Raw genomic sequence first — 26,333 nt, forward strand, 5'->3', positions numbered from 1 at the left:
TTTCCTGCCTTTGGAAAGATGGTGGAATAACCAAATTGGAGATGTGGACATTGACATAGTCAGTGGAGGATACTTTATTCTGGCCCCTTTGAAGAACATGTAGACACGGTGATACCAAATATAAGTGAAGAAAAATACCCTCAATGAAGCAAAGTTTGGAATTTTAATTTACTCTTTTCCCCAATTGATAGATTTCTTCTGCTGAGTTGGTCATTTATTTTGTTTTCATGTGATCATATATAGAGAGTCTAAACTAGAGACTAAACACATATATGGATTTTTTTTTTGCCAAAATAGGTTAGAAGTAAGTTATAGTTCATGTTGTCAAAGCTCCAAATGAAAAGATAAAGCTCAGCCTGATTCATTAGTGGTGGCAGAACATTCTGATCACCACAGAAGGAGGACTGCTGGGTCCTGAAATGTTTGGGAATCGCCATTGTTCCTGATTCCATTTCCTGTAATAATCCCCTTGAGCAACGGGTACTAGGTCATCATGAAATAAAAATAAGATGACTGTTACCCACAGATGTAAACTAAACAGCAATGACCAGATCATCAAAGAAGGCACTCAGAAGTTTCAAGTAGTCAGGAGTCAAAGCTTAACTTAAAAAGCCTAAAGACGATTCCATCATTTGATCACCTGGTACCAGTCACATTAGTCTTTCAATCAGAAATGCAGTTAATTAAGTGTCCTTCTGGTCTACCTGGTAAAAATGAACCCACGTACAGAATTGTCTACAAATTAGCACTAGCAGTAAGTCAGGACTAATTTATGAAGATATTCCAAAAAAAAAAAATGTCCTTAGTTCTTAGTCTGACCATAGTCTGACCACCTGCCTAGGTGTCATTTTTCTGTCCACCTCTTGTACCTTTCTTCTTCAGCTCTCTTGAACCATCAGCCAAGCACATGCTTCCTACCTTTGCATCCCTGGGCCCTTCATTCCTGTGTGTGATGCTTCTTTCTTCCCCAGCCTGCCTTCATGTTGGTCTTGGCTACTCGAAGCTCAGTTCAAGTAGCACCTTTTCCCAGAGACATTCCCTTTAAAGAGGAGTTAGGTTTTCTCCTGAACTTTGTCACTTTCCTTAGAGTTTGTAATCTTTTTTTTTTTTTAAATCTCCGATATAACTCCTTTTATATTTATAACCTGATTATAATCATTGAGTTTATTTTTCTTCCTCACTAGACTGAGAACCACTTGAAGTCGAGGTCTGTCTTTTGTTCATTTCTGTGTCTTTAGCACTTAGTGTAGTGTCTTGCGTATATGTAGGTTCAATAAGGTGTATGAAAAGTATACGTATTTAAAATTTCACATTGTTGAAGTCTTTGTTCAGATGTTGGCTCCTTCATGAAGCCCGCTTTGGTTCCTTCAGTGAAAGCAAACTCTCCCTCAATATATTTCTGGTAGCCTTTTCTGTACATTTTTATAAGTTACCCTATCCCAGCAAGTATTATACACATTTAGGTTTACACCTTATCTCCTCTAGCAGATTGGCAAGTCTTGAAAGGTAAAGTCCAGGTTAAATTCATTTTTATTAAACATTTTGTTCCCTATAATGGTTACTGTATTATCTTGTGCATAGTCAATATAAATACTGGGTTGAGTGTACTTGGTGTTCCAAATACTTTTGCTGAAGTGGCACATTTAAGTAAAAGCACATTGTCAAAAATCACCAACAAACTAAAAAGTTGGAAGCGTTAAGTCAAAAGTAAAAAGGCTATATAAGCAGTTGAGTGAAAACTTTCTCGGATAAAATTCAGAAAAAAATCAGTACTATTTTTGAATGTCAGTGTCTTGAATGTTGGTGTCAAGGTCTAAGAATTGTCTTGCCTACGGATACTATTAGACTTAAGAGAGAGATGGCTTAGCTATGGTGAAGCCTGGAGCTGAGGCAATGGCACTGGGAATAAAAAAGAAGGACTTTTTAGAGGGGAGGATATAGTTCAAGCGGTAGAGCCCATGCTTAGCATGCACGAGGTCCTGGGTTCAATCCCCAGTGCCTCCTCTAAAAAGAAATAAACCTAATTACCCTCCTCCCCACCAAAATACAATAATTAAATAATACAATAATAAATAAATTGGAATTTAAAAAAAGAAGGACTTTTTCAGGTAGAATTAACTGGAGTTGTTCATTGACAGTATACAGAAAAAAATCAAGGGTGAATGAAATTTATAAGCCAGGAAACTGAGTGAATGTTGGCATTAATTGAGGAAAGAATTACAGGCTTTGGGAAGGGATAGGAAGAGATGAAACGTCTGATGTTGAACTTGAGATGCCCGGAGGTGCAGCACGATGCTCTCAGGAAGGAAGCTGGAAGTATGAATCTGGACACAGGAGTGAGATGGGAGACTGGAGGTGTTTGCTACACACACCGAAGCTGTGAGGGTGGAGCTGTTTATTCATGGAAAGAATGCAGAACAGGAAGGCACCACACACAAGCCGGGAAACAGCAGAGTGTAGAGAGGTACCTAAGAAGGAGATGGAGTGGGGGCCAAAGATGGAGAGAGGGACTTCATGCAGTGAAAACTAAAAGGCTGTTCAACCAGAAGAGTAGTTTATAAACAAGATCAGATAAATAAACTCTATAAAATGAATTAATCAATAATTTTAAGGGTAGCTCAGGAATGTTTTCTTTATGAGACTCAGATGAATCCAGTATCAATCCTATCCATTTGGGAATACAAAATAATCACCTATGAAAGAACATTCTGGCAGCATGGCATGACATGGAGTCATCACGTGTGATTTCCCACTTCTTTGCGGGGAGACCTCCCCCCCCCTGCAGAGAACGCGGCTTTCCTCGACAACACTGTACTTTTCATATTTTCTAGCTGCCTTACTGGGTTCTCTTTCTGTGCACCAGCCAGTCATTCTGCCAAGTGGGACAGCCAGGTTAACACATGCTGCTGCTCGATTTAGGAATGATTAGAAGCTCAGCGATCAAGAGGCCAAGATCAAAGCTGAGGGGAGGGTCAAGAGGCCTTTTGCTGATAGAGCTGGAGGTGAAGCAGAGGGGCCCCTGCAGGGAAGGGAGGGGACCCTCTCTCCTCTGGGAGTATTACTAGAACCAGAAGATGTGTAGGGGCGGGGCCAGGCGTGTGGGGTCCGACCTGGCCACCATCCCAGTGTGGGAAATGGAAGCCCTTCCACTGCCCAGGTCAGCCCTCAGCCCGGCCCCTGTTCCCTGCTTGGAGACACGCCCCCTCTGAGCTCCTCCTCCTCAGCGGGAGGGATTGGGCTTGTCTGGTGTCTGACCAGCTCTGCACCGCAAGAACTGCCTGGTGCCTTTTTGTTAAAATAGCATTATAATATATTATTTATGAAGATAATGTAATGTATAACACAATATAAAATCTTGTAAATATGGAAACAAGTAAAAATAAAATACAAAACACAGTCAAATGAAGCAGGGCCCTCAAAGTCCATGAAATAGAGAAATAAGGAGGTCATTTGATGCCCTGAATGGGGCCAGTGTGAGAGGGCTGATGGGGCAGAAATCAAGTGGAGAAGTGATGAGGGAAGAGAGGTCATACATTGGGTGGATGGTATGAAAAATAAACAAAAAATGAGACCAGCAACTGACGGCCATGCTCCTCTGTGTAGTTACTTGAAATCATAAACCTCAGGGTCCTCACTGGTAGAATGGGGTGAAGATTAAATGCGATGGTATATATGGCCTAGAATGGTTCCTGGCCCATGGTAGAGTCTGAGGAATCATCTACTCTATTTAAAAAGTTGGAGGTGGTCGCATGTTTGAGGGCACAGGGTCAGAAACATGTGAAAAGGGAGAGGCTTTTGTATTGGTGTAAACAAAATTTGGAGGTAAGAACTGGAGAAAGGACACACACACAAAAAGATCAGAAGAACTAGCTGTGGTCAAATCAAGGAGGGTCTTAACAAAAAATTCTGGGAGGGGAGGGTGTAGCTCAGTGCTAGAGTGTGTGCTTAGCATGCATGAAGTCCTGGGTTCAACCCACAGTACCTCATAAATAAATAAAAACCTAATTACCCCCTCCAAAAAAACCCAAATGAAAAAAAGTTAAAAAAAAAATTCTGAAAAGTGTAGGCATTGGCACATATTTTTATTAAGAACCTACATTTTATGGGTCCATGGAAAAGAGATTGTAAAATATTATTTGGACAGGGCATTAGACATAGAAACCTTTCTGATTGTCCCGGGTCTTCATTTATAATGAAATATTCTATTCATACAGCACATTGTATCAGAATGGACTTTCTAGGTCTCTCTTACCCCAGTAGATCTGGGAGTCCTGTGATGACAAAGTCTCACCTTCTGTCCATATCACGTAACTCAATGCCTGGAACACTAGGTGCTTAGAAAGGGTCTGATGAATGAATGATCATTCCTTCCCCATGACCCTGTGATATAAATAGGAAATAGACATTGTTACATGAACTTTCTTAATGAACATTCACAGTGGAGAAAAAATTATACTAGCGTATGGGAGACAGTCTTGGACTCCTGCCCCCTAGCTTGGCGGTTGTTTTGTATTTTGCTTTTTAAAACAAATCATCCATAGCTTTTGGTTTAAGGATGTAGAGATTGAAGATTTTGAAAAACGCTGGGAGATTAAACTTCCGTGTTGGTTCTGCTCACTGCTGAGAGGAGTGGCTTGCTGTGTCACAAGTCCTTGAAAAATGGCGTGTTTCTATGAAGATGTCAGGAAGTCATCAGCTGGATGACTTTTGCTTACCCTTTTATGGTATTAACAACTCTTCATGTACTGACATGAAGGGAAATGGGGGGATCTTCCCACTCCATCCTGATCCATCCTCTTAACCTCCTTTGTCACCATCCACGGTGAGTGAGGCTGGACACCACAGGGAGAATTCCTCTGACTCAGTGAGAAGATCTGTCTCTGCTCTGATGCCGGCAGAATCCCTGTGATCCCTCACCGGGTGGCTGGTTGCTTCCCCTGGGTGAGATCAAATGTACCATTAGCCCAAAGGGCAGAGGAAGTACATTTATGGAAAATCAGTTGCCCTGACAATTTCAGCAGAAAGGAGAGGAAGCCTTTTAAAAGGAGAGTCTCCTGACGTGGTGTCAGAACTCAAATGTTTGTCCCACTGGTGAGGTCAAGACTGACCCGGATTTGAGAGCCATTGTTCATTCCACCCCCAGCCCGCCTTCCTTGCCCAGAATCTGGAGCAGAATAAGAGGGTGCAACTGCGGAGGGAGGTGGTGAGACCTCCTTTGAGCAGACAGCACATTTCTGCTCTCTGTCCTATTCCTACACCCACTGGACACTTTATTTCCTCATTCCTGCATGAAGGTAACATACCAGGCAGTAGACACTGGGGAAACAAACTTTAAAAATTATAGTACCTGCCTTCAAGGAACTTGGGAAGCAGATGCACATGAAAATAATGACAGTGAAAGGTGATGTGTTCAAGCAAGAGTGGGATGTCTAGGAGGAGGACACCTACATCAGCCTGGACCACCAGACCAGGAAGGGGTCACCTTGTCTGAGTGGAAACATGAAGGATGAGTAAAGGTTTTCTCAGTTGACAACCACGGCTTGGGCATTTCAAGTCAGATGGCCAGGAAAGAGGGCTCACTGAATGACAGGAAATACTCTGGGAGGGAGGGATGAACTAGAGGCCGCAGACACAACAGTTTTGAAAAGGAGGGAGAGACTGGAAATCAGTCTATAGAGAAACCAGAAAAGACCAGGAATTCAAGTGCCCATTGGGCTTAGGAATAAATCATTGTAGACGTTGGTGATAACAGTGTCTGTGGAAGAATAGGGAGTAAAAGCCGTTAAAAGTCAGGGGAAGTGTGTCACTATTCTATTGCTGCATAACAGGTGACCACAGATCAGTGGCTTTAAAAAAAAAAAAACACCTATTTACTTTCCCCAGGGTTTCTGTAGCTCAGAGGTTTGGGCATGGCTGATCTGGGTCTCCTAAGTTGGAAACCAAGGTGTCAGGTTCCTCTCCTCTGGGGTTCTACTAGGCAACGGTCTTGCCTCTGAGCTCTCTTGTGTTATTGGCAGAAGCTCATTTCCTCAAGGCTGTAGAGTGAGTTCATAGCAGCTTGCTTCTTAAGGCTGGCCTTGGAGAGGGTCGCTGCTACTTGGATCTCTAGCCTTTTGGTCCCCTTTAAAAGAGGGCTCATTTGATGTGGTCATGCCTACCCAGCACAGTCTCCTGTTTGATTAAGTTAAAGTCATCTGATTAGGAATGGTAAATACATCTGCAAAAGTCCTTCACCTTTGCCAGGTTCTGTTAGTTAGAAGCAAGTCACAGTTTCCATCTACTTAAAAGGAGGGGACTGTGAAGGTGGGGGTGTGCTTTGGGGAGTCACTTTAGGGTGTGTTGGCCATAAGAAGTAAGGAAATCTACACAGTGACGGCGTGGCACAGGCGAGCCTGAAAAAACAGCTACGTGGACTCGTACTAGGGCACGGACGGGCTCCACAGATCTTGGTGCACACGTGTGCACTCGTTTATTTTACCAGTTAGCTTTTGCTGCTTAAGACACCGTGCCGACATTTGCTGTTTTCAAACACCACCGTTTATTTAGCTCAAAAATCTGCAGGTTGACAGTGTGGCCGTATTTAGCTGGGTGGTTCTGTAGATCTGGAGTCAGACTCAGCTGTCTTTGCTGTGGTTCACTTAAGTGTCTGCAATTGGCTGCTGGGTCAGATGGTGGCTGGTTAGCCGGGATGCGGTCCTCCAGCAGACTAACCTGGGCTCATTCACATCGTGGCAGCGTTCTGCACTTGGTAAGCTCCAACGCACAGGTGCCACTCAAGCCACTGCTTCTTGGATCACATTTGCTAACGTCCCACTGGTCCAAACAAGTTATGGGACCAGTTGAGGTTAAAGGGTGAGGAAAAGAACTTTGCCTGTCTTATGAAAAGGGTAGAAAAACGTGCGCATTTTTAGAATCTACTACATGATATTATTGTCCTTTTAAAGATTGGAAGTATTATGCTTTATATTTATGTTAGGATGAGAGAACTAGTAAAAAAGATAAAGGATGGGAGAAAACTATGAGAGGGGATCCCTGAGAAGGCATGGGCTGCTGTGATTCAGAGCACAGAGGGAAACGTACATTTAAAAAGGGAAAATTCTTCATTTTTCTTTGGAACAAAGGAAAAGAAAGAGGATAGATCTAGAAAATTTTAATTTTCCTAGTACTACTCTCAATTTTTCCCTGGAGAAAGGGAATGTGGAGTTTCTGTTGACTACAATGAGGGAGGTGCCGGGAAAAGAGTTTGTGGAGAGTGTTAACTTTGGGGAAGAACTGTTGTTCAGAACAGGAGAGGAAGCTGAGGTCAAGACATAGGAAAAGAAAAAGAAAAACCCCAAACAACCCACCAAAAAGTCTGAGTGGTACAGGGCCCAGATGAGACTACAGGTCTTAAATTTATGATGATACCATGTACGGTGCCTGACCCAGGCCACATGTGAATTCGAGAAAGGTAGCCCCTCTCCCCAGTGCAGAAAGTTCAGCGCCACTCAGCTGGTGGCCTTGGGCAGCACAGGGAACTAAATTCAGTACCTTGTAATAGCCTGTAATGAAAAAGAATATGAAAAGGAATATATATACATGTAGAACTGAATCACTGTGCTGTACACCTGAAATTAGCACAACATTGTAAACAGATTATCCTTCAATTAAAAAAAAATAGAAAGAAATGGTGGAGAAGAAAAGAGAACAGGCTTGAGAGAGAAGAAATTAGAGCATCAATAACAAACATAGAGACCAGAACAGGGGTGATTAGGAGGAGAGGATGGAGGGACTGAAAGAATTTGTAGATGTCATTAGAGAAGTTTATTATCACTAGTAAGGGATTTACAGGAAAGAGAGAAAAAGAAGGGCCTATTTTGAGCTACTTGACTGAGCATTTAACAGGTACCCATTCTTTCTTTCTGCATAAAATTATTCCTGTCTTTATCTCCTCTTTCAAAATAAAAGCTTATTAATGAGAGGAAATCAGAAAAATAAATCTTTTTCATTAAAAAACGCATTTCTCTCTCCTGGGAATTTTATTAAAATACAGTGCCTCATTTTTCTATTAGTATAAATTAAGATAATGTCAGGATGTATTTGCAAATTGGAAACAAATATATTGCAAAGGCGTATGAATACATTGAATAGGAAAATATAGTACAAAACCATTCTTAGATTTTTCAGAATCTTTCTCTTTGAATTTTCTTAGAAATTCTTCAATAATCAACTGTAAAAAATACAATAAAATTCAGAGGTACTTGCATTAGGCAATATATGACTTCCTGTAATAGAACGTTTGGTGATTAGAAGCCATGGTCTTGAGGAAGTTGGAGACAACAGTCTTTTCCTCTGAATGAGACCCTCACAATTACAGTCCTGTAACTTTCACATGCTACTTTGGTGGATAATCAGAATGAATTAATGAGTTTATTATATAAATTGAAGTTATTTGGAAACATGACTGAAAAGATAATGAAATTTTTGTGGCTGTTACTAATTTACATTTTTGTTTTTAAAACCAAAAGCTATGGCATAACATGCAAAGAGATGCTACACAGTCTTGAAATTTATTCATTCTTTCTGTGAGGAGAGACCAATCTTTGGAAACAATAGAGAAGACCTTTCATTTATGGCTTAATCATGAGTCAGTTTTATAAACACTGAATAAGCAGAACTGTTTCCAAGTAAAACTTAGGTGAGGCAATTGTTTTCTTTCTCAATTTGATTGAATTCTGCTTGATTTTCAATTATCTCTGATTTTCAGATATTCTAGTCACATGCCAAAATTATTCAAAAATTATTTATGTGGCAAGAATTCTGTGTTGCAAACACACAAATGAATTTACATATAAAAAGAAAGAAATATTTTTGGGTACATTTGCTCAGAAACAGAGTTTGGGGTGAGTTGTTTGAGTTGGTCAAGTTTTAAACATTTTTAGAACTCAAAACTGTATGTATGATATTAAAATCTTTGCATTAGGTCTGATGGACACTTCCTTAACGTGTTACAGAGCAAAATCAAGAAATATCTTTTACTGAGTTTGTAAACCAAGCTTTTGCTAAGTTTAATCGTTATGGTCATACATTTCTGCTATGTAATGCAATATATGTATAATATTACTATATATTATATATACATATATAGATATTCATTAATATTTTGAATAACTGGTATTCCTTGAATTCTTTATTAGATACAAGTATTTTCCTTTCTTTTATGGATTGATATAATCAAATCAATACTTTAAGGGAAACCTCTGTTTTAAAGGTTTGGCTTTAGAATCATTTATAATTTCAGTACTTGTCTTAAAATACTGGATGATGTAGAAAATAACACAAGAATAAAGATACCCAGTCATTTTGCAGGCTCTCCCTCGTCTCTCGTGAAAGTGATACATTATTTCTTTATTTTCTTTTTATTTGATGTGGGATTTGTGGATTGCATTGTTTCAGGCAGATTACAGGGTACTCTAAGCTTCTTTTGCTGTTCCTCCTGGCATAACCCACCTCATTTGTTAACTGTTCATTCCAGCAAGTCATTAGGGAAAATATTTTTCATAAGCTAAAACTCCCTCTCTATTTCGACCGTGGCTTTTACTCTCTTAATTTATCACTGCATGTTGGTGTTGGGTGCTGCATCTTTGAATCCTGGGCATTATTTTCAGGCTTACAATATGTAAGAGTGGTCCAAGTTTTTTTTTGAATTTTAAACACTTGAAATGTTAAATTTTTAAGGATTGTAGTCATGACTGTCATGTTATGGCTTAGATTCCCTACAACGGAAGAAAACCCACTTCATTTTCCGAAGTGAATTTTGAAATGTATATCGATGGTGATTTAAACCTTTTCAAATCGCTCAGTCCCCAGTTAAGGGAACTATTTTAGCTTTTATCAGTGAGTTATTTGCCAAATGGAGACACGCAAATACAATTTCATACTGATGTTCATTCTGGAGGATACATGAGCTATAATATCTAATAATTCAGTTTATTTATATTTCATTTCAAATTCAAAGCAATGCCTCATCAGCAAAGCAGCATTGCTTCCATTTTCTTGGAGGTTTAAGCGCCTCCTTTTGTGTAAACTCACAGAACGACTCTGCTAAACACTCATGTGACACGTGACAAGAATGTTTTGACAGTTTCACAGACCACGTCCTATTACAATGTCTATTTCTCTTTCCTCTAGTTAACTTCTCCTCCCATTGCCTCTGAGCAGCTTGCCTGTAAACCACCTGCTTTCTCCTTTGTTTCTCCAACTAATCAGAAACCGCCACCTGACCCAGTCGACCTCGCCGGAGCCTCTGTCCTGGAGGAGTTCCACACGAGGAGGCTGGATGTCGGTGGGGCCCTGGTGGAGGAAACGGCTACGTACTTCCAAACTTCCGCTCACTCTGCACCCTTTTTTGCATCGGAGGGCACGTCCTCGACGCCACAGTTTCCCCATCCCGCTCAGTTACCAGGTTCTCATTTATCCAGTGCAAGGGCAGCCCATCCGAAACCTGGACTGACATCCGAAGGTCTCGAGAAGACGACGACGACGGTCACCTCGCACGTCCTTAGTCCCAGAGGGAGTCCGAGAACCTCCTCTCCTCCGCCGCCCTCGGGTGCTTCTCCGAAGCCGAATTCAGCCTCGTACATCCCCGTGCGCATTGTCACGCGTTCACTCTGTCCGAGCCCCAGACCCTTCCCCCTCCCTTTCCACGGCTCTTCATCCACCGTCTGCAGCCGCGTGTCATCGAGCGGGAGCCTCTCCAAGTCAGGGGTGAAGTCCCCGCTGCCCTCCCGGCTTTCCCTCCTCACCGCCATCCTCAAGTCCAACCCTTCTCACCAGAGACCCCTCTCCCCGGCCTCCTGTCCCACTTTCTCTCTCAACTCCTTGGCTTCTTCCACACTCACACTCGATCAAAAAGTAAAACAGACTCCATCCACGCCGAAAAAATCTCTCTCGAGTTGCTCCCTAAGAGCCGGGTCTCCAGAGCAACGGGAGAACCAGGTTCCTGAACTCGGCCAACACTTAGCCTTTTCCACCAAAGCAGCTCGCCTCCCACGGGCGCCCTCCCTCTCCCCCCCAAGGCACGGCAGTGGCAACCTTGTTTCTCTGAATGTTGAGAAAGCGCCGTCGCCCACTTCTTTGAAGGGCGGTCCGATGTGTTCCCCGCTGCACACCGGCCCCTCCAGTCCTGCAGGTCTGCCTCCCGTTCCACCCAGCTTCCCTCCTCTGTCTTCCAAGGGCAGACAGGATGCTGACCTCAGGGGCCCAGGAAAGCCCAGGAATATCTGTCCACATCCTTCTCCGTCACCCTCCTCTGCATCGTCTTCTGTATCCCCTCCCACTAACCAGAGAGCCAGGCTCTCCTCTCCAGAGAAATGCTACCATCCTTCCCCAGCTCTTTCAGACCTGATAAACAGATCCCAGAGGCCCTCAGCACAGCCGTCTGGCCAGGGGCACACTCCTCCAGCCCCTTCTCCAGCCCCTGTGTCCAGCGCTGGCACGGCTGCGTCTCTTCCCCGCCTGGGGTCCTCTGCGCTCCCCAGTGCTAGTCAGCCCACGCAGGCGCGCCGGCTCAGCCCCTCAGCGCAGCACGCAGCTCTTACCTTGCCTTCAAGACTTGGGAAATCTGAAAGCTCAATCTCTGACCACAGGTCATCTGTTTCAACCCCATCACCTCCCATCTCTCTAACAAGAACCAAGGAGCTGATTTCACCTTGTGCAATGTCCATGTCGACAGGCCCTGAAAATAAGAAACCCAAGGTATCTTTTTTTTTTTTTTTTTTTTTTTTTTTTTTTTGCACGCTGCATGGTGCATGCTTAATTTGAAATACAGAAAAATCTTTTTTTCAGGGGAAAAATCAATAATTATGATACTCATTCTGCTCCTACAAGGAGATAGGCAAAGGGCAAGTGGGTCTAGGATTTGGCATATTTGAATGTGCGGATGAACTATAATCTGTCTAAAACTCTGCATTTTTGCATAAAACTTTGATTTTACAAATCCTCTTATGGTAACGTCTGTATCTTTGGGTCCAAGGGCATTTTTCCCCAGGTGTAATATAAATTACATTATGGATCCCAAAGATGGAATTTAGAGCAGTTAGGTGAGATTTGGGAATATGATGCATTTCTGATTATTTAATAATATGGACTTTATTATCCAACAAAATACCCTATACCGAGAGAATGGTAGACAGAATTAGTGTAAAAATGGAATACTAGCATATAGGCATATTATTGCCAAGTCAATTTGAAAACTTTCTAGCTCCTTTGCTGGCATTTATTTATTATTATTAATTTTCTTCCCCTTCTAGCAGGCTGATTTCTTTATTGCTGTCTGTATACTTTAAGCTAATTCAATATGGATTTAGCGATATACATGTAGAGCAAAAGGGAATAGAAATTTCCTTTATATGTGAAAATGATTTGATTTATTATGAGCACTAAATACGTAGTGATTATGGAATACAGAAAGGGTGGGCAGGCTGGGTATAAGGAAATAGAATTAAGAGAGGAGAAATACTGACTTTTAAATGGTCTGAAGCAACTCGCTGAGCGAGGATGTGAACTAAAGCATCTGTTTTAATGTGAGAAGGGGAACATTTGAAGGAGTGACCCACAGCGTTCATTTCTCCGGGTGGAAGGCACCGCTTTTCTGGAACATGCTGGCTTTCCAAATGTTCTCAAATAATTTAGAATGTGGAGCTTATATGCCCAGAATTCAGTCATTGGTATACAAATAAAATATAAAATAAAGTAATGAAAGCGCCTGTATTAGGAAGGAACTGGGATTTTCAGTTCAGTGCATTGAAATAACACAGTTTTAGAGTTTCCAAGTTCCATGGGGATTGTGTTCAGCTCTGTCACTCTTTGGGTGATGAACTGATGATGGGAAAGATGAAACCAACCCTCATGATCTTGTTAATGCCTCATGATACAATTCAACGGAGAAAGCATGTATTAAGCACCTACTGTATTCCCACCACTATAGTGGCTTTTGGGGGATGTATATTTTATTTCTAAGGAAAATAAGAGATAGTCCTTTGTCTTAAAAAATAAATTTTATTCAGCAGGAAAACATATACATAATGTGGAGGAGTGACAGAGCTATTAAATCTGCAGTAAATCTAGAAAACAAGTATCAGGCCATATGATTAATATAGTGTAATACAGATCATATGTAACAGTTCACTGAATTCAGTATAACAGAAATATTATTATGGGATCTGGTTAGTGAGAGAAATTACCAAAAATGTCAGGCCTGTCGGAAATGTTTAGGGTTTAGCTTAATGAAGAGGAAAGCAATTGGCATTTCAGAAATGGTAAACAACGTGACCAGATATACAGAAGATGACCCCAGTGGAGTATATGTGGAGATGCAAGAAGACTGGCTTTATCATTGAACAGTGACACCAGGAATGACAATTATAGGAACAGATATATAAATAGTAATGATAATTATAGTAATAGACGTCAGCTACTTTCTGGGAGTCGAGGACTGTCTTAGCAATTACACAAACTAGTTAAAGTTTAATTAAAAGGGACCATGCCAGTTAATTTTTTTACGACCATATGAGATTTGGTAATATTATTTCCTCCTTTTCAGACACCAAGAAGCTGTAGTTCTGTGACTAACTTGCCTGGGTCACATTTTTTGATACTGGCAGAGCTGACGTTTATTTTGATTTAAGTTTCTGCTGATTCTTGAAGCCATGTTCTTTATTACTGAGATTTATTACTACAAAGCAATAACTCATATTAATGATCTTTTTTAGCCTGATTTATTAATTCTCCTGAAGGAAATCATCATTGTGGAAAAATGATTAGAATGATCAGTTTATATAATATTGGGGTCATTTTAAAATGTATTTTTAGAGATTATTAAGTCCCTGTATTTTCAGCTTCGAAGCAAATGGGTTGGAGGAAATCTAACTTTTCCCTTAATTCTAAATTTGGAAATTGTATTTATTTGAGGTAAAATGAGTTGGTGGTTGTCTTTTTCAGTACATACGTGTGATTATGGAATTCATTTGTGGCGTATTGAAAAAAACCTGGTGATCTAAAACATCAGTGTTCCCTGAATTTACTGACAGGCATCTCTTAAACCACGCTGCTTACACTGCGATTATTGTTTACCTTTCTGAGAAGTGGCTTCACTCCACGGGCTTCGTCAGGTCATTTCTGTTTGTAGTTCACTCTGCTATTTCATGGTTTCTCCTGTTTTTGGAAAATTGGAAGAGGGTGAGCCCCGAGGAGCCTCTGTTAAAGTCAGGACCTTTTTATCCTAAAATCAAGTCTATTGAAGATCTGTTCCTCCCCAGCTCACTTCCCCCAATATTGAAGAGTGTTTAGTGTTTGCTTTATTTTTTCAGTTTATCTTCTTTATTTCCAAGCTCATAAAATGCAAGCTTTCTGAAATGCATGATAAATATGATGAACATGTATGAAAAAATGAAGAATGATGATGACTTTTTCCATTTTTATCGGTTCCTTCGAACAGAAGAAAAAAGGTTTCTTATTATGGCTAAAATTTTTGATAGCTTCTGCAAGATTAGTTTCTTTTGCGACACGCTGTTCTTTGCCACAGTTTCTTCCTCTTCCTCCTTGCTTCCTGCTGTGATCGCTCTAGGAGAAAATCAGCCTCTAATTTTTTCAATTGCAAACTCTTATTGGCAGGAATTATAACTTGAGTATCAAGTTCATTAAAATGGACACTGACGGATGGAATGGATAAATCTTATCTCTGTTTCTTTTGACTGCTTTTGTTCAAATTGCTAAGATTATTTTATAGACAGATGGGAGGAGAGACACAAAGGCTTTGGGTTATCAAAGAATTTATGTGCTTTTATGGGCCGTTTCTCGTCGCATTCCTTCCACTGCGGTGCTCATCTGAGCACAGGGCTTTCTTTGAAGTGTGAAGGAGATTCAGAGTTAGATTAATTTCACTCAGTGCCAGATCCCGGAAGGAACGAGGTCCTAGAATACAGATGGCCGTCAAATTAAAGCACGGATGCTTGAAAGCTACAAGTTCAAAGTCTGGGCCCTACTGTCCTTCGATATTAAAATAAAATGGAACAACTAGATTATGCTGAGCTAAATTCAGGCATAAGGCATATTTGATGTTCCTTTTTCATAGAGAGAATCTTAAGGTTCTGTATCTGCTTATATTAGTATGATATAATGGCCTTATTTTAATTTCAGATATGGTTTAAGAATATTTCACATTATTAATCAAACACCCTAGATGGGTGTTTCCCTGAAGGTTGCTCCTGCGACTCTTTGATGAACGTGTATAGTGTCTGAGACATTTTTTCCCACTCAGGAAAGCCTGAATATCATGAAATTAATCCACAGAGTTGTGTTTGGGTTCCCAATATACTTTCCTTTATGAAATAGTTTAAATTTTTATAAATAGTTTAAATTTTCTCCTCGTGAGTTATTGTGGTATTCCACATGGAAATTTGGGATGGTCATCGCATCGGAACCTGACAGGTGTTGCCCTCACTGATGACAGTCTGAAGCTCTGTGAGGGCGCCAGCAGTGTGTCTGCCCTGGTCTGAAAGCTATCTGGACACATAGCTTGTTCAGAGAACCAGTTGGGAGCTTTTTGATATTTCATGAACTTTTAGAGCTGATGTTTTATTTATAAACTCTCATTTCTTTAAGGCATCAAAACATTTCCAAATATATCACACTGCAAGCTCAGTGGCAACCGTCTCTATGTAACATTCTCCGCCTCTGCTGGTCCTCTTGTGATCTGGGGAATGGCCACTGTGAAATATGCGTCCATGAGCTAAAATAGTTAATCTGAGTTCGAACAAATCACTCATTCATTCAGTAAATACGTAGTTGGGTGCTTATTATGTGCACTTTTCAAAGTTGTGAACATGTTGAAACAAATAACATTGCAAAAATGCCTGCTAAAAAGACGTTTATATTTTATGGTGAAAGAGAAACCATGGATGATTTCCCCCTATCCCCCCAGAAGTGAATTTGCTTGTATATTAGAAGGAACATGAGTGGCAGGGAGAAAAGTGTAGCAGGGTAAGAGGTGGCTGTCACAAATGTACACTGGATGGTGGAGACGGGGTTCTTTGAGAGCGTGACATCCAGTTTGGCGATGCGTCTTGAGAGAGTACAGTCAGGAACCATTCCGAAGGCCAGAGAGAGCTGAGCGGGTACAGAGGGCAGACGGGGGCGCGAGAGTGGCAATGCTGAGGTTGTCAGACGGAGATGCTGCTGGCAGCTGCATCCCGTGAGGTCTCGGAGGCCACATCTGAGTCTTCGCTTTTTAATTTGAGTAAGAAAGGGAACCGTTGGAGGGTTCTGAATGGCTAACGGCCACAATCTTACCTGTTCGGCTGCTGTGCTAAGAACAGACTCTTAAGAGGCTGCGAGGGAAAGTAAGGCGACCTTAGGAAGCTATTGAAACAACTAGACAAGTGACGATGGTGGCTCGGGTGGCAGTGAAGGGGAGGACGATATTTCCAATACAGGTAAATGAACGGACATCCAGCAATCATTAAAGCTGGCCGTATGTGGGATGCTGTTAAAACAGCTGAAACGAGACATACATATCTTCTTGTTTCCTTTATTTCTTTTTGTCCCACTGTCTTCGACCTCACCTCTTTTTTAAAATTTTTAATTTTTCCTGTTTTCTTTTCCGTAGAATTGTTACAATTTGACTGCATGTATACAACATATTGCATGTAAATATATATACACAATATACTGCACATTTAAAAAAATTACATATATGTACTGTTCACTGTTTCTAAGAATGTTTAGAGCATTAGCTTTTTCAACTTACATAGTTATCAAAGGAATAAAGCCAACCACAAAATAAGGATTAATTCAAAAAGATACATACACCCTGATATTCACAGCAACATTCTTTATAATTGCCAAGATATGGAAGCATTCTAAGTGCACATCAACAGATGAATGGGTGAAGAAGATGCAGCATGTATATATATATATAATGGAATACAACTCACCCATAAGAAAGAAGTTTTGACCCAAACTCTTCCACAAAGTTCTTGGCACCTTTCTGGGGCTTCAAGATTTTCCACGATTATCCCATCCTTGCTGTCTGTCACTTCCGTTTCTCTCCTAACCAGTTCTGTGCCCTGTTCCCTGGGCTTCTCCCCAGCTAGTCTTTCTGAACTGATCTCAGCAAATGGTTCACACTGCAGTGTCACTGATCGACAGAAGCTTCTTTTTCATGCCCTGGAGAGTATGTGCATTTTAGCCGAGGAGGGCTTAATGCAGTTGAACTCAAGGAAGAGACTTTTCAAAAGAAAAAGAAAGCAGTGCTTCAAGCTCATGAGTTCAAACCTTGGAAGTTTCCATCACTGAAGGAAGATGAGTTTAAGAACCTAGCATATTGGAAAAGTCTTCAGGGAATGCCTGGAAATGAGGAAGAGGGTCTCCAATCAGCCAGGTTCCTATAAGAGTTGAACAGCAGATGAGGGACCAAATTTTTTTTCATGTCCTCTGAATCTTTTTATGATTTTCAGTTAAGTACTTCAATTTGAGTCAACAAATGTTTGCTGAATATTTGTTCTTTGCCAGGTTGGTTTAAGGTGTTGGAAATAATATAAAATCTCTCCTCTAAAACACCTGTCAGGCTAATAGGGGTGGCAAAGTCTCGTAATACAAGGACATACATGCTATATGTTTAGAGTGCTGGAAACACAAAAAGATAAATGAGCCATGGACAGGGACCTGGGAAGAGTTGTTCAGGGAAGTTTTCTTCGGAGCTCTCACCCCCTCGGCCAGTTGGTTGCCCCCGGACCTGCACTGTTAATCAGGGTCATTCTAGAGGTTGTGCCCTGCCGGTCATCCAGGTGCAAGGCGGGTGGCTGGGCAACCTTCTGTGGATGGGATGAGGGCTTGACTTGAGCTTCCATCTCGGGGAGACTCTGACTCGGGCAGTCTAGACATGATCCCAGAGGAGCAGGAAGCATGCATTTGGAGGGATGCTTTGCTCCATGCCCGTGGATGCTTCTAGAAAGAGAAGCCGGGCAGGTGGTGGGACGCTCTTTCACCAGGGTCGCCTTGTTCGTTTAATCTCAGGTCCTGTCATTCACCTGTGCTGAAAGTATAGCCATGAATTCAAATTCCTGATGCTCAAGGCAAATAGTATCGTTTGTTCTGAGATCTCATAGGTCTTTATTTCTAGAGTCAGTGGTGGAATTTCAGGCATCAGCAGTGGGGGGCACAATAGCGGTGGGAAATATCTTCTGAAGAGGAAGGCTTTGCTCTTGTTATTCCTACACTCCCACCCAGGATTTACGTTGCAATATCTAGCATTGCCCATAAATAGAGTTGGCTCTCATCAACTTACGTGCAAAATGCCTTTTCCTTTTTTAAGCCTAAATTTTGCCCTGCACCTGTAAGAAGTGTTTATTGAATGATGACTGAAAGTATAGATTGCAAACTGGAGTGATGACAATAGTTCTCATTGATTTTTTTTTTTTTGCCAGATGCAGTCAGGCTGGTCATTTCTGTGATTAGCTGATGGTGATTCCAGCCTGTAATATTTCAGTCTGTTATTCAAGTTATAATTATCTTGACTACAGTTATTTGCAATTTTAAACCAAGGGTGGGAAACCAGTGAATTTGGTTTAATACAGGGAAGGCTGGAAATACTGAAGAAGAATATTGTTAAGATAACCCAGAGGAAATATACCAAACACAAAAAAATGTCTCTTATGGTAATAAGAATGATTTTCAGATTGGAAAGGAGAGGCCACATATGTCTGAGAGATGCATAAAGCCTAAGATAGATGAGGAACTAGAAAAGACATCGAGTTGCCCTAAATAAGTTTATATCCCCTACTCTAGATAAATTGTATCTCAAAAACTGGATGAAATTTCTAATTCTATTGCAAAACTCTTGTAAATGAAGGGAAATAAGAGATTTACCAGGAAAAAGAAGCAAACTGTGTGTTCCATTTTTCAAAAAAGGTAAATTCTGAAAATTACGTCCTATCTTCTTAGTTTGTGAATGTTTGTAAAAACAGTTATAACTGGAAGTCAGGCATTTTCTTCAAGCAGTAGACATTTATTGAAAGCATTTCAAGTTCTAGCTTTTGTGATGTCTTTCACAATATGAACAAGGAGAGATAGTCCAGGTGTAGTGATGTGTTTCTGTGAATTCACTTTGGATGCTTAATCCAAAGCATCGTTGAGATTGCTCTGTCTCATCACCCATTTCAATTTTCTGCATGTTATTTATCTCTCTATGATTTTTCTTTTTCTTTCTCATGTATTTGTTTGTTAATGGTTTGTCTCAGTTTATTAAGATGTAAACTCTAGAGAGTAAAGTTGTCTTGTTTACTGTGGAATCTCCAATACTCAGAGCAATGTGTGTTACAAAACAGACACTCTACAATATTTTTTTCCACATTTTTTTATTGAGTTATAGTCATCTTACAATGTTGTGTCAAATTCCAGTGTAGAGCACAATTTTTCAGTTATACATGAACATACATCTTTCATTGTCACATTTTTTTTCGCTCTGAGCTACCACAAGATCCTGTATATATTTCCCTGTGCTATACAGCATAATCTTCTTTATCTGTTCTACATTTTGAAATCGTAGTCTGTCCCTTCCCACCTCCCTCCCCCTTGGCAACCACAAGTTTGTATTCTATGTCTTAGTCTGTTTCTGTTTTGTATTTATGTTTTTTTTTTTTTTTTTTAAGATTCCACATATGAGCGATCTCATGTGGTATTTTTCTTTCTCTTTCTGGCTTACTTCACTTAGAATGACATTCTCCAGGAACATCCACGTTGCTGCAAATGGCGTTATGTTGTCAGTTTTTGTGGCTGAATAGTATTCCATTGTAGAAATATACCCCATCTCCTTTATCCAGTCATCTGTTGATGGAAATTTAGGACCTTTCCATGTCTTGGCTATTGTAAATAGTGTTGCTATGAACATTGGGGTGCAGGTGTCATCCTGAAGTAGGCTTCCTTCTGGATATATGCCCAGGAGTGGGATTCCTGGGTCATATGATAAGTCTGTTCCTAGTCTTTTGAGGAATCTCCATACTGTTTTCCATAGTGGCTGCACCAAACTGCATTCCCACCAGCAGTGTAGGAGGGTTCCCTTTTCTCCACGGCCTCTCCAGCGTTTGTCATTTGTGGACTTTTGAATGAGGGCCATTCTGACTGGTGTGAAGTGATACCTTGTTGTAGTTTTTGATTTGCATTTCTCTGATAATTAGTGATATAGAGCATTTTTTCATATGCCTATTGATCATTTGTATGTCTTCCTTAGAGAATTGCTTGTTTAGATCTTTTGCCCATTTTTGGATTGGGTTGTTTGTTTCTTTCTTGTTAAATTGTATGAGCTGCTTATATATTCTGGAGATCAAGCCTTTATCAGTTTCATTTACAAAAATTTTCTCCCATTCTGTAGGCTGTCGTTTTGTTTTACTTATGGTTTCCTTTGCTGTGCAGAAGCTTGTAAGTTTCATTAGGTCCCATTTGTTTATTCTTGCTTTTATTTCTATTGCTTGGGTAGACTGCCCTAGAAGAACATTTTTGAGATGTATGTCAGATAATGTTTTGCCTATATTTTCTTCTAGGAGGTTTATTGTATCTTGTCTTATGTTCAAGTCTTTGATCCATTTTCAGTTTATTTTTGGGTATGGTGTAAGGGGTGTTCTAGCTTCTTTGATTTCCATGCTGCTGTCCAGTTTTCCCGGCACCATTTGCTGAAGAGACTGTCTTTATTCCATTGTGTATTCTTGCCTCCTTTGTTGAAGATTAGTTGACCAAAACTTTGTGGGTTCATTTCTGGGCTCTCTATTCTGTTCCATTGGTACATATGTCTGTTTTTGTACCAACACCATGCTGTCTTGATGACTGTAGCTCTGTAGTATTGTCAGAAGTTTGGGAGAGTTATTCCTCCAGCCTCTTTCTTTTTCTTCAGTTATGCTTTGGCAATTCTAGGTCTTTTGTGGTTCCATATAAATTTTATTATGATTTGTTCTAGTTCTGTGAAATATGTCCTGGGTAATTTGATAGGGATTGCATTAAATTTGTAGATTGCCTTGGGCAGTGTGACCATTTTAACAATAACGATTCTTCCAATCCAGGAGCATGGGATATCTTTCCATTTTTTAAGTCTTCCTTAATTTCCTTAATGAGTGTTTTATAGTTTTCCATGTATAAGTCTTTCACCTCCTTGGTTGGATTTATTCCTAGGTATTTTATTACTTTGAGTGCTATTTTAAAGGGGATTGTTTCTTTACTTTCTTTTTCTGTTGATTCATCATTAGTGTAAAGAACTGCAGCTGATTTTTGAACGTTAATCTTGTAACCTGCTACCTTGCTGAATTCTTCAATTATTTCTAGTAGTTTTTGTGTGGACCTTTTAGGGTTTCCTATGTATAGTATCATGTCATCTGCATATAGTGACACTTTTACCTCTTCTTTTCCAATTTGGATCACTTTTATTTCTCTCTCTTGCCTGATTGCTGTGGCTAGGACTTTCAAGACTGTGTTGAATAGGAGTGGTGATAGTGGGAAGCCTTGTCTTGTCCCAGATTTTAGTGGGAAGCTTTTGACTTTTTCACCGTTGAGTGCTATGCTGGCTGTAGGTTTGTCAGATACAGCTTTTATTATGTTGAGATATGTTCCCTCTATACCCACTTCGGTGAGAGGTTTTATCATAAATGGGTGTTGAATTTTATCAAATGCTTTTTCTGCATCTATTGAGATGATCATGTGGTTTTGGTCCTTTCTTTTGTTGATGTGATGTATTACATTGATTGATTTGCATATGTTGAACCACCCTTGTGTCCCTGGGATGAACCCCACTTGGTCATGATGTATAATCTTTTTTATGTGCTGTTAGATTCTATTTGCTAATATTTTGGTGAGGATTTTTGCATCTATGTTTATCAGTGATATTGGTCTGTAATTCTCTTTTTTGGTGGTGTCTTTTCCTGGTTTTGGTATCAGGGTGATGGTGGCTTCATAGAATGAGTTTGGGAGTATTCCCTCCTTTTCAGTCTTCTGGAAGAGTTTGAGAAGGACTGGCATGAGTTCTTCTTTGTATGTGTGGGAGAATTCCCTGGTGAAGCCGTCCAGTCCTGGATGTTTATTTGTAGGGAGGTTTTTTTTAATTGCTAATTCGATTTCATTTCTAGTGATCGGTTTGTTCAAGTGGTCAATTTCTTCTTGATTCAGTCTTGATGGACTGTATGTTTCCAGAAACTTGTCCATCTCCTCTAGGTTATCCATTTTGGTTCCATATAGTTTTTCATAGTATTCTCATATGATATTTGTATTTCTATGTTATTTGTTGTAATTTCTCCATTTTCCTTTCTTATTTTGCTCACTTGTGCTCTCTCTTTTTTTTTCTTTGTGAGTTTGGTCAGAGGTTTGTTGATTTTATTTACTCTTTCAAAAACCAAGCTTTTGGTTTGATTGATTTTTTTCTATTTTTTTTTTAATTTCTATTTTATTTATTTCCTCCCTGATCTTTATTATTTCCTTCCTTCTGCTGACTTTTGGGGTTTTTGCTCTTCTTTTTCTAATCCTTTTAGCTGGTGGGTTAGATTGTTTATTTGAGATTGTTCTTTTTTGAGGAAGGCCTATATCGCTATAAACTTCCCTCTTAGCACTGCCTTTGCTATGCTTCATAAATTGTGTGTGGTTGTGTTTTCATTTTCATTTGTCTCAAGGTATTTTTTAATTTCAACTTTGATTTCCTCATTGACCCACTGGTTTTTTAATAGCATGTTGTTTAATCTCTATGCTTTCCTTTTTTTCTCCTTTGTCTCTCTGTAGTTGATTTCTAGTTTCATGGCACTGTGGTCAGTAAAGATGCTTGAGATAATTTCTATCTTCTTAAAATTGTTGAGGCTTCTTTTGTGCCCAAGTACATAATCAATCCTAGAAAATGTTCCATGTGCACTTGAAAAGAATGTATGTCCTATTTTGGGGGGGGTTAATGCTCTGAAAATATCCACCAAATCTAATTTTTTTATTGTATCATTTAATTTCTCTGTTGCCTTATTTATTTTCTGTTAATGTGGTGTTAAAATCTCCGACAATGATTGTATTCCCATCAATTTCCCCCTTTATCTCTGTTAGTAATTGTTTTATGTACTTAGGTGCTCTTATATTGGGTGCATATATATTAATGATTGTAGTATCCTCATCTTGTATTACTTCTTTAATCTTTATAAAATGTCCTTCTTTATCTCTCTTTATGGCCTTTGTTTTGAAGTCTATTTTGTCTGAAATCAGTACTGCTACACCTGCTTTTTTGGCTTTTCCATTTGCATGGAATATCCTTTTCCATCCTTTCACTCTCAATCTATATGTGTCCTTCTCCCTAAAGTGGGTCTCTTGTATGCAGCATACTGAAGGTTCTTGCTTTATTGTCAAGTCTGCCACTCTGTATCTTTTGATTGGAGCATTTAGTCCATTAACATTTACAGTAATTAATGATAAATGTGTGTTTATTGCCATTTTGAACTTATTTTTGCAGTTGATTTGGTATTTCTTCTTTGTTCTTTTCTTCTTCCTTTTGTGGTTTGGTAATTTTCCTTTGTATTATCTTGGATTTTGTTTAGTTTTTGTGACTCAATTGTAAGTTTTTGGCTTGTGGTTACCCTTTTTTGTAAGTCTGTTAACCCATTAGTATAACTGTTTGTATTAAACAGATATTAATATAATCTCAAATCCATCCTACTGAGAACAAAACATTTAAAAAAAAAACAAAACTCTACATTTTCTTGCATCCCTCTCCCACTTTTAATGATTTAGATGTCTTCTTTTACAATTCTGTGTTTATTCTATTTGTAACTCATGGTGGTTATCACCTTTCTAGTTATGAGTTTCTCATTTTTGTAGCATCCTGCTTCTTTTCTTTTTAGAGTAGACCTGTGAATATTTCTTTTAGCATGGGTTTAGTGTTGCTAAACTCTTAGTTTTTGCTTGTCTGTGAAATTCTTTATCTCTCATTTTATTTTAAAGGATGGCCTTGCCTGATAAGCTATTCTAGGCTGCATCTTTTTTTCATTCAGGACTTTGAACATATCTTGCCACTCCTTTCTGGCCTGTAGTGTTTGTGTAGAGAAATCAGCTGAGAGCCTTATGGAGGTTCCCTTGTAACTCACTCTTTGTTTTTCCCTTGCTGCCTTTAGGATCATTTCTTTATCCTTGACTCTGGCCATCTTGATTATGATGTGTCTTGGTGTGGGTCTGTTTGGGTTCTTCCTGTTTGGGATCCTCTGAGCTTCCTGTACTTGGATATCTGATTCCTTCTTTAGGTTTGGGAAGTTTTCAGTCATGATTTCTTCAAATACCTTTTCAATCCCCTTTGTTCTTTCTTCCCCTTCTGGAACCCCTATTATGCGTAGATTGGCAAGCTTTATATTATCCCATAGGTCCCTTATATTGTTTTCATTGTTTTTTATTTGTTTTTCTCTCAGCTTTTCTGATTGGGTGCTTTCTGCTGTCCTGTCTTCTAGGTCACTTATTCGTTCCTCTGCATTACCTAGTCTGCTTTGTACAGCCTTTAGGTCAGCTCTCATCTCAGCAAATGAGTACTAATTCTACTTGGCTCTCCTTTATAGCTTCAATTTCATTTTTGACATATTTTATATCTCTAAACACTATCTCTTTTAGTTCCTTCAGTACTTTGATTACTCCTTTTTTGAAATCTTGATCTAGTAGGCCATCAATGTCTATTTCCTTGATTGTGCTTTCAGGGGATTTCTCTTGATCTTTTAATTGGGAGTGGTTTCTCTGCTTCTTCATATTGCTCATATCTCTGGCACTGTGGCTTAAGGAGTATCAGTTATCTAGTTCTCCTGGAGACACTGTGCTCTTAATGATTTTATTGAGAGGTCTTTGTGTCTTCACCCTGTTTTGCGAGCTCAGCTTGCTGTTTCCAGAGGCCCTGTGTTGGCGCCCTCTTCTGTGCTGCTCCCAGTGGCTGTCGGCTATCAGATTGCGCCCCCTCCCAACACTAGGTCAGGTGCTGCTCTCCTTCGCGATGGGTGGGTGGGTCACTGCCCCTCCCGATTCCGCAGTCAGATGCTGCATTTGTGGGGGAGGTAGGTGGGCGGATTGCTCCGCGCCCCCTCGTAGCATCGCGGTCAGGTGCTGTGTTCCTGCCAGGAAGGCGGGTGGGCACCTGCCCTCCCCCAATGCTGGTCACTCTGCTGTTCTGTGCAGCTGCCTGCTCCACCTCAGGTGGGCGCTCCAAAGGTGGGTTTGGGGAAGACCACGGAACCGCCCCGCCATGGCTCCATTCCAAAACTCAGCTCCTTGTTTGTCTTGGTGGCACGAGTTCTCTGAGGTACCGGGGCAGAAAGATCCCATCTGCCTCAGGCTGTAAACAAGTTTCAGTCCTGCCTAGAGGGTTGCGGAGCCCCCGGGTGCGGATTTAGGTCTCGGCCCCACCCTCGCTGGGGTGCTGTGCACAGGAGGAGATGGTGGCTATGGCTGCGCCTCGCCTCTCTTCTCGCAAGAGGACTCCCCCTGCAGTCACCCAGGGCTGCCTCAGTGCAGCCGTCCCTGTCCTCTATCCGGCTCTGGCGGCCTGTCCCGGCCCCACCTGCTGGCTTGCATCTAGGGCTGGGTGTCGTGGGGACCCTTTGTGCCCATTTAACTTGGTTCTGTCAGTCAAGGGGTGCTTGGGGCAGATCCAAGACTCAGAGTCTTCGCCTCTGTCCCGCTGGCATCTCTGTTGGAGAGGGGGAGACCCAGCGAACGAGTGCCAGTCCTCCTTTGTCCCTCCCTCTCCGTCGGACTGGTCCCACACTGTTTTACTTTTTCTTCTTTCTTTTTTCCTTTTCTTCTGCCAGATTCGTGGCATCGTTGTCTTTTGAAGAGGGTGACGTTCTGTCGGAGTTCAGCAGGTGCTCTGGTTGGCTGGGTGGGTCCGTGGATGTGAGTTTTGGTGCATTTGTGGGAGAGGTGGGCTACGAGCCTCCTTCTTCTCTGCCATCTTGGCCCCTTCCGACACTTGATAATATTTTGCTGAATGAATCCACTAGTTGAACTGCCATATCCAAATAAATTTACAAGACGGATGAATGCCTACTGGGTTAGCAGAACCCAGGAAGCAAGAGCTCCATACCTTTGGTACGTGACACAAATGAAGATAAAAATGACATGCCTAAAACATTTAAAATTTAATTTAAAATTATTTAAATATAGAAATTATTACTGTGATAGTTTACAATGACAAACCAAATCTAATTAGTGAACTTGGATAGAGATAATGCCTAAAGTCCTATTTTTGGATCTAGAGAAGGAAAAAAAAAACTCCGTAACTTTAGGATGGAGTTTAATTTCAACAAATGTTGAAAAAAACA

General features: G+C 40.5%; 1 protein-coding gene across 20 annotated transcripts in view; it reads left to right on the forward strand.

Moving 5' to 3' along the window:
* MLIP (muscular LMNA interacting protein) overlaps positions 1 to 26,333 on the forward strand; it is a 168,342-nt gene that overhangs the window by 59,163 nt on the left and 82,846 nt on the right. For 17 of the 20 annotated variants that reach the window (XM_032463295.1, XM_032463292.1, XM_032463296.1 and 14 more), the window contains one exon: positions 10,171 to 11,736. The exons of 1 other annotated variant lie outside the window; for it this stretch is intronic. In XM_032463295.1, the coding sequence (XP_032319186.1) occupies positions 10,171 to 11,736 (1,566 nt within the window). The remainder of the gene's footprint in view (positions 1 to 10,170; positions 11,737 to 26,333) is intronic. 2 more of the 20 variants (XM_032463303.1, XM_032463289.1) reach the window with 1 other exon arrangement.

The sequence above is a fragment of the Camelus ferus genome, chromosome 20 (genome assembly GCF_009834535.1).
Source record: "Camelus ferus isolate YT-003-E chromosome 20, BCGSAC_Cfer_1.0, whole genome shotgun sequence".
Lineage (NCBI taxonomy): Eukaryota > Metazoa > Chordata > Mammalia > Artiodactyla > Camelidae > Camelus > Camelus ferus.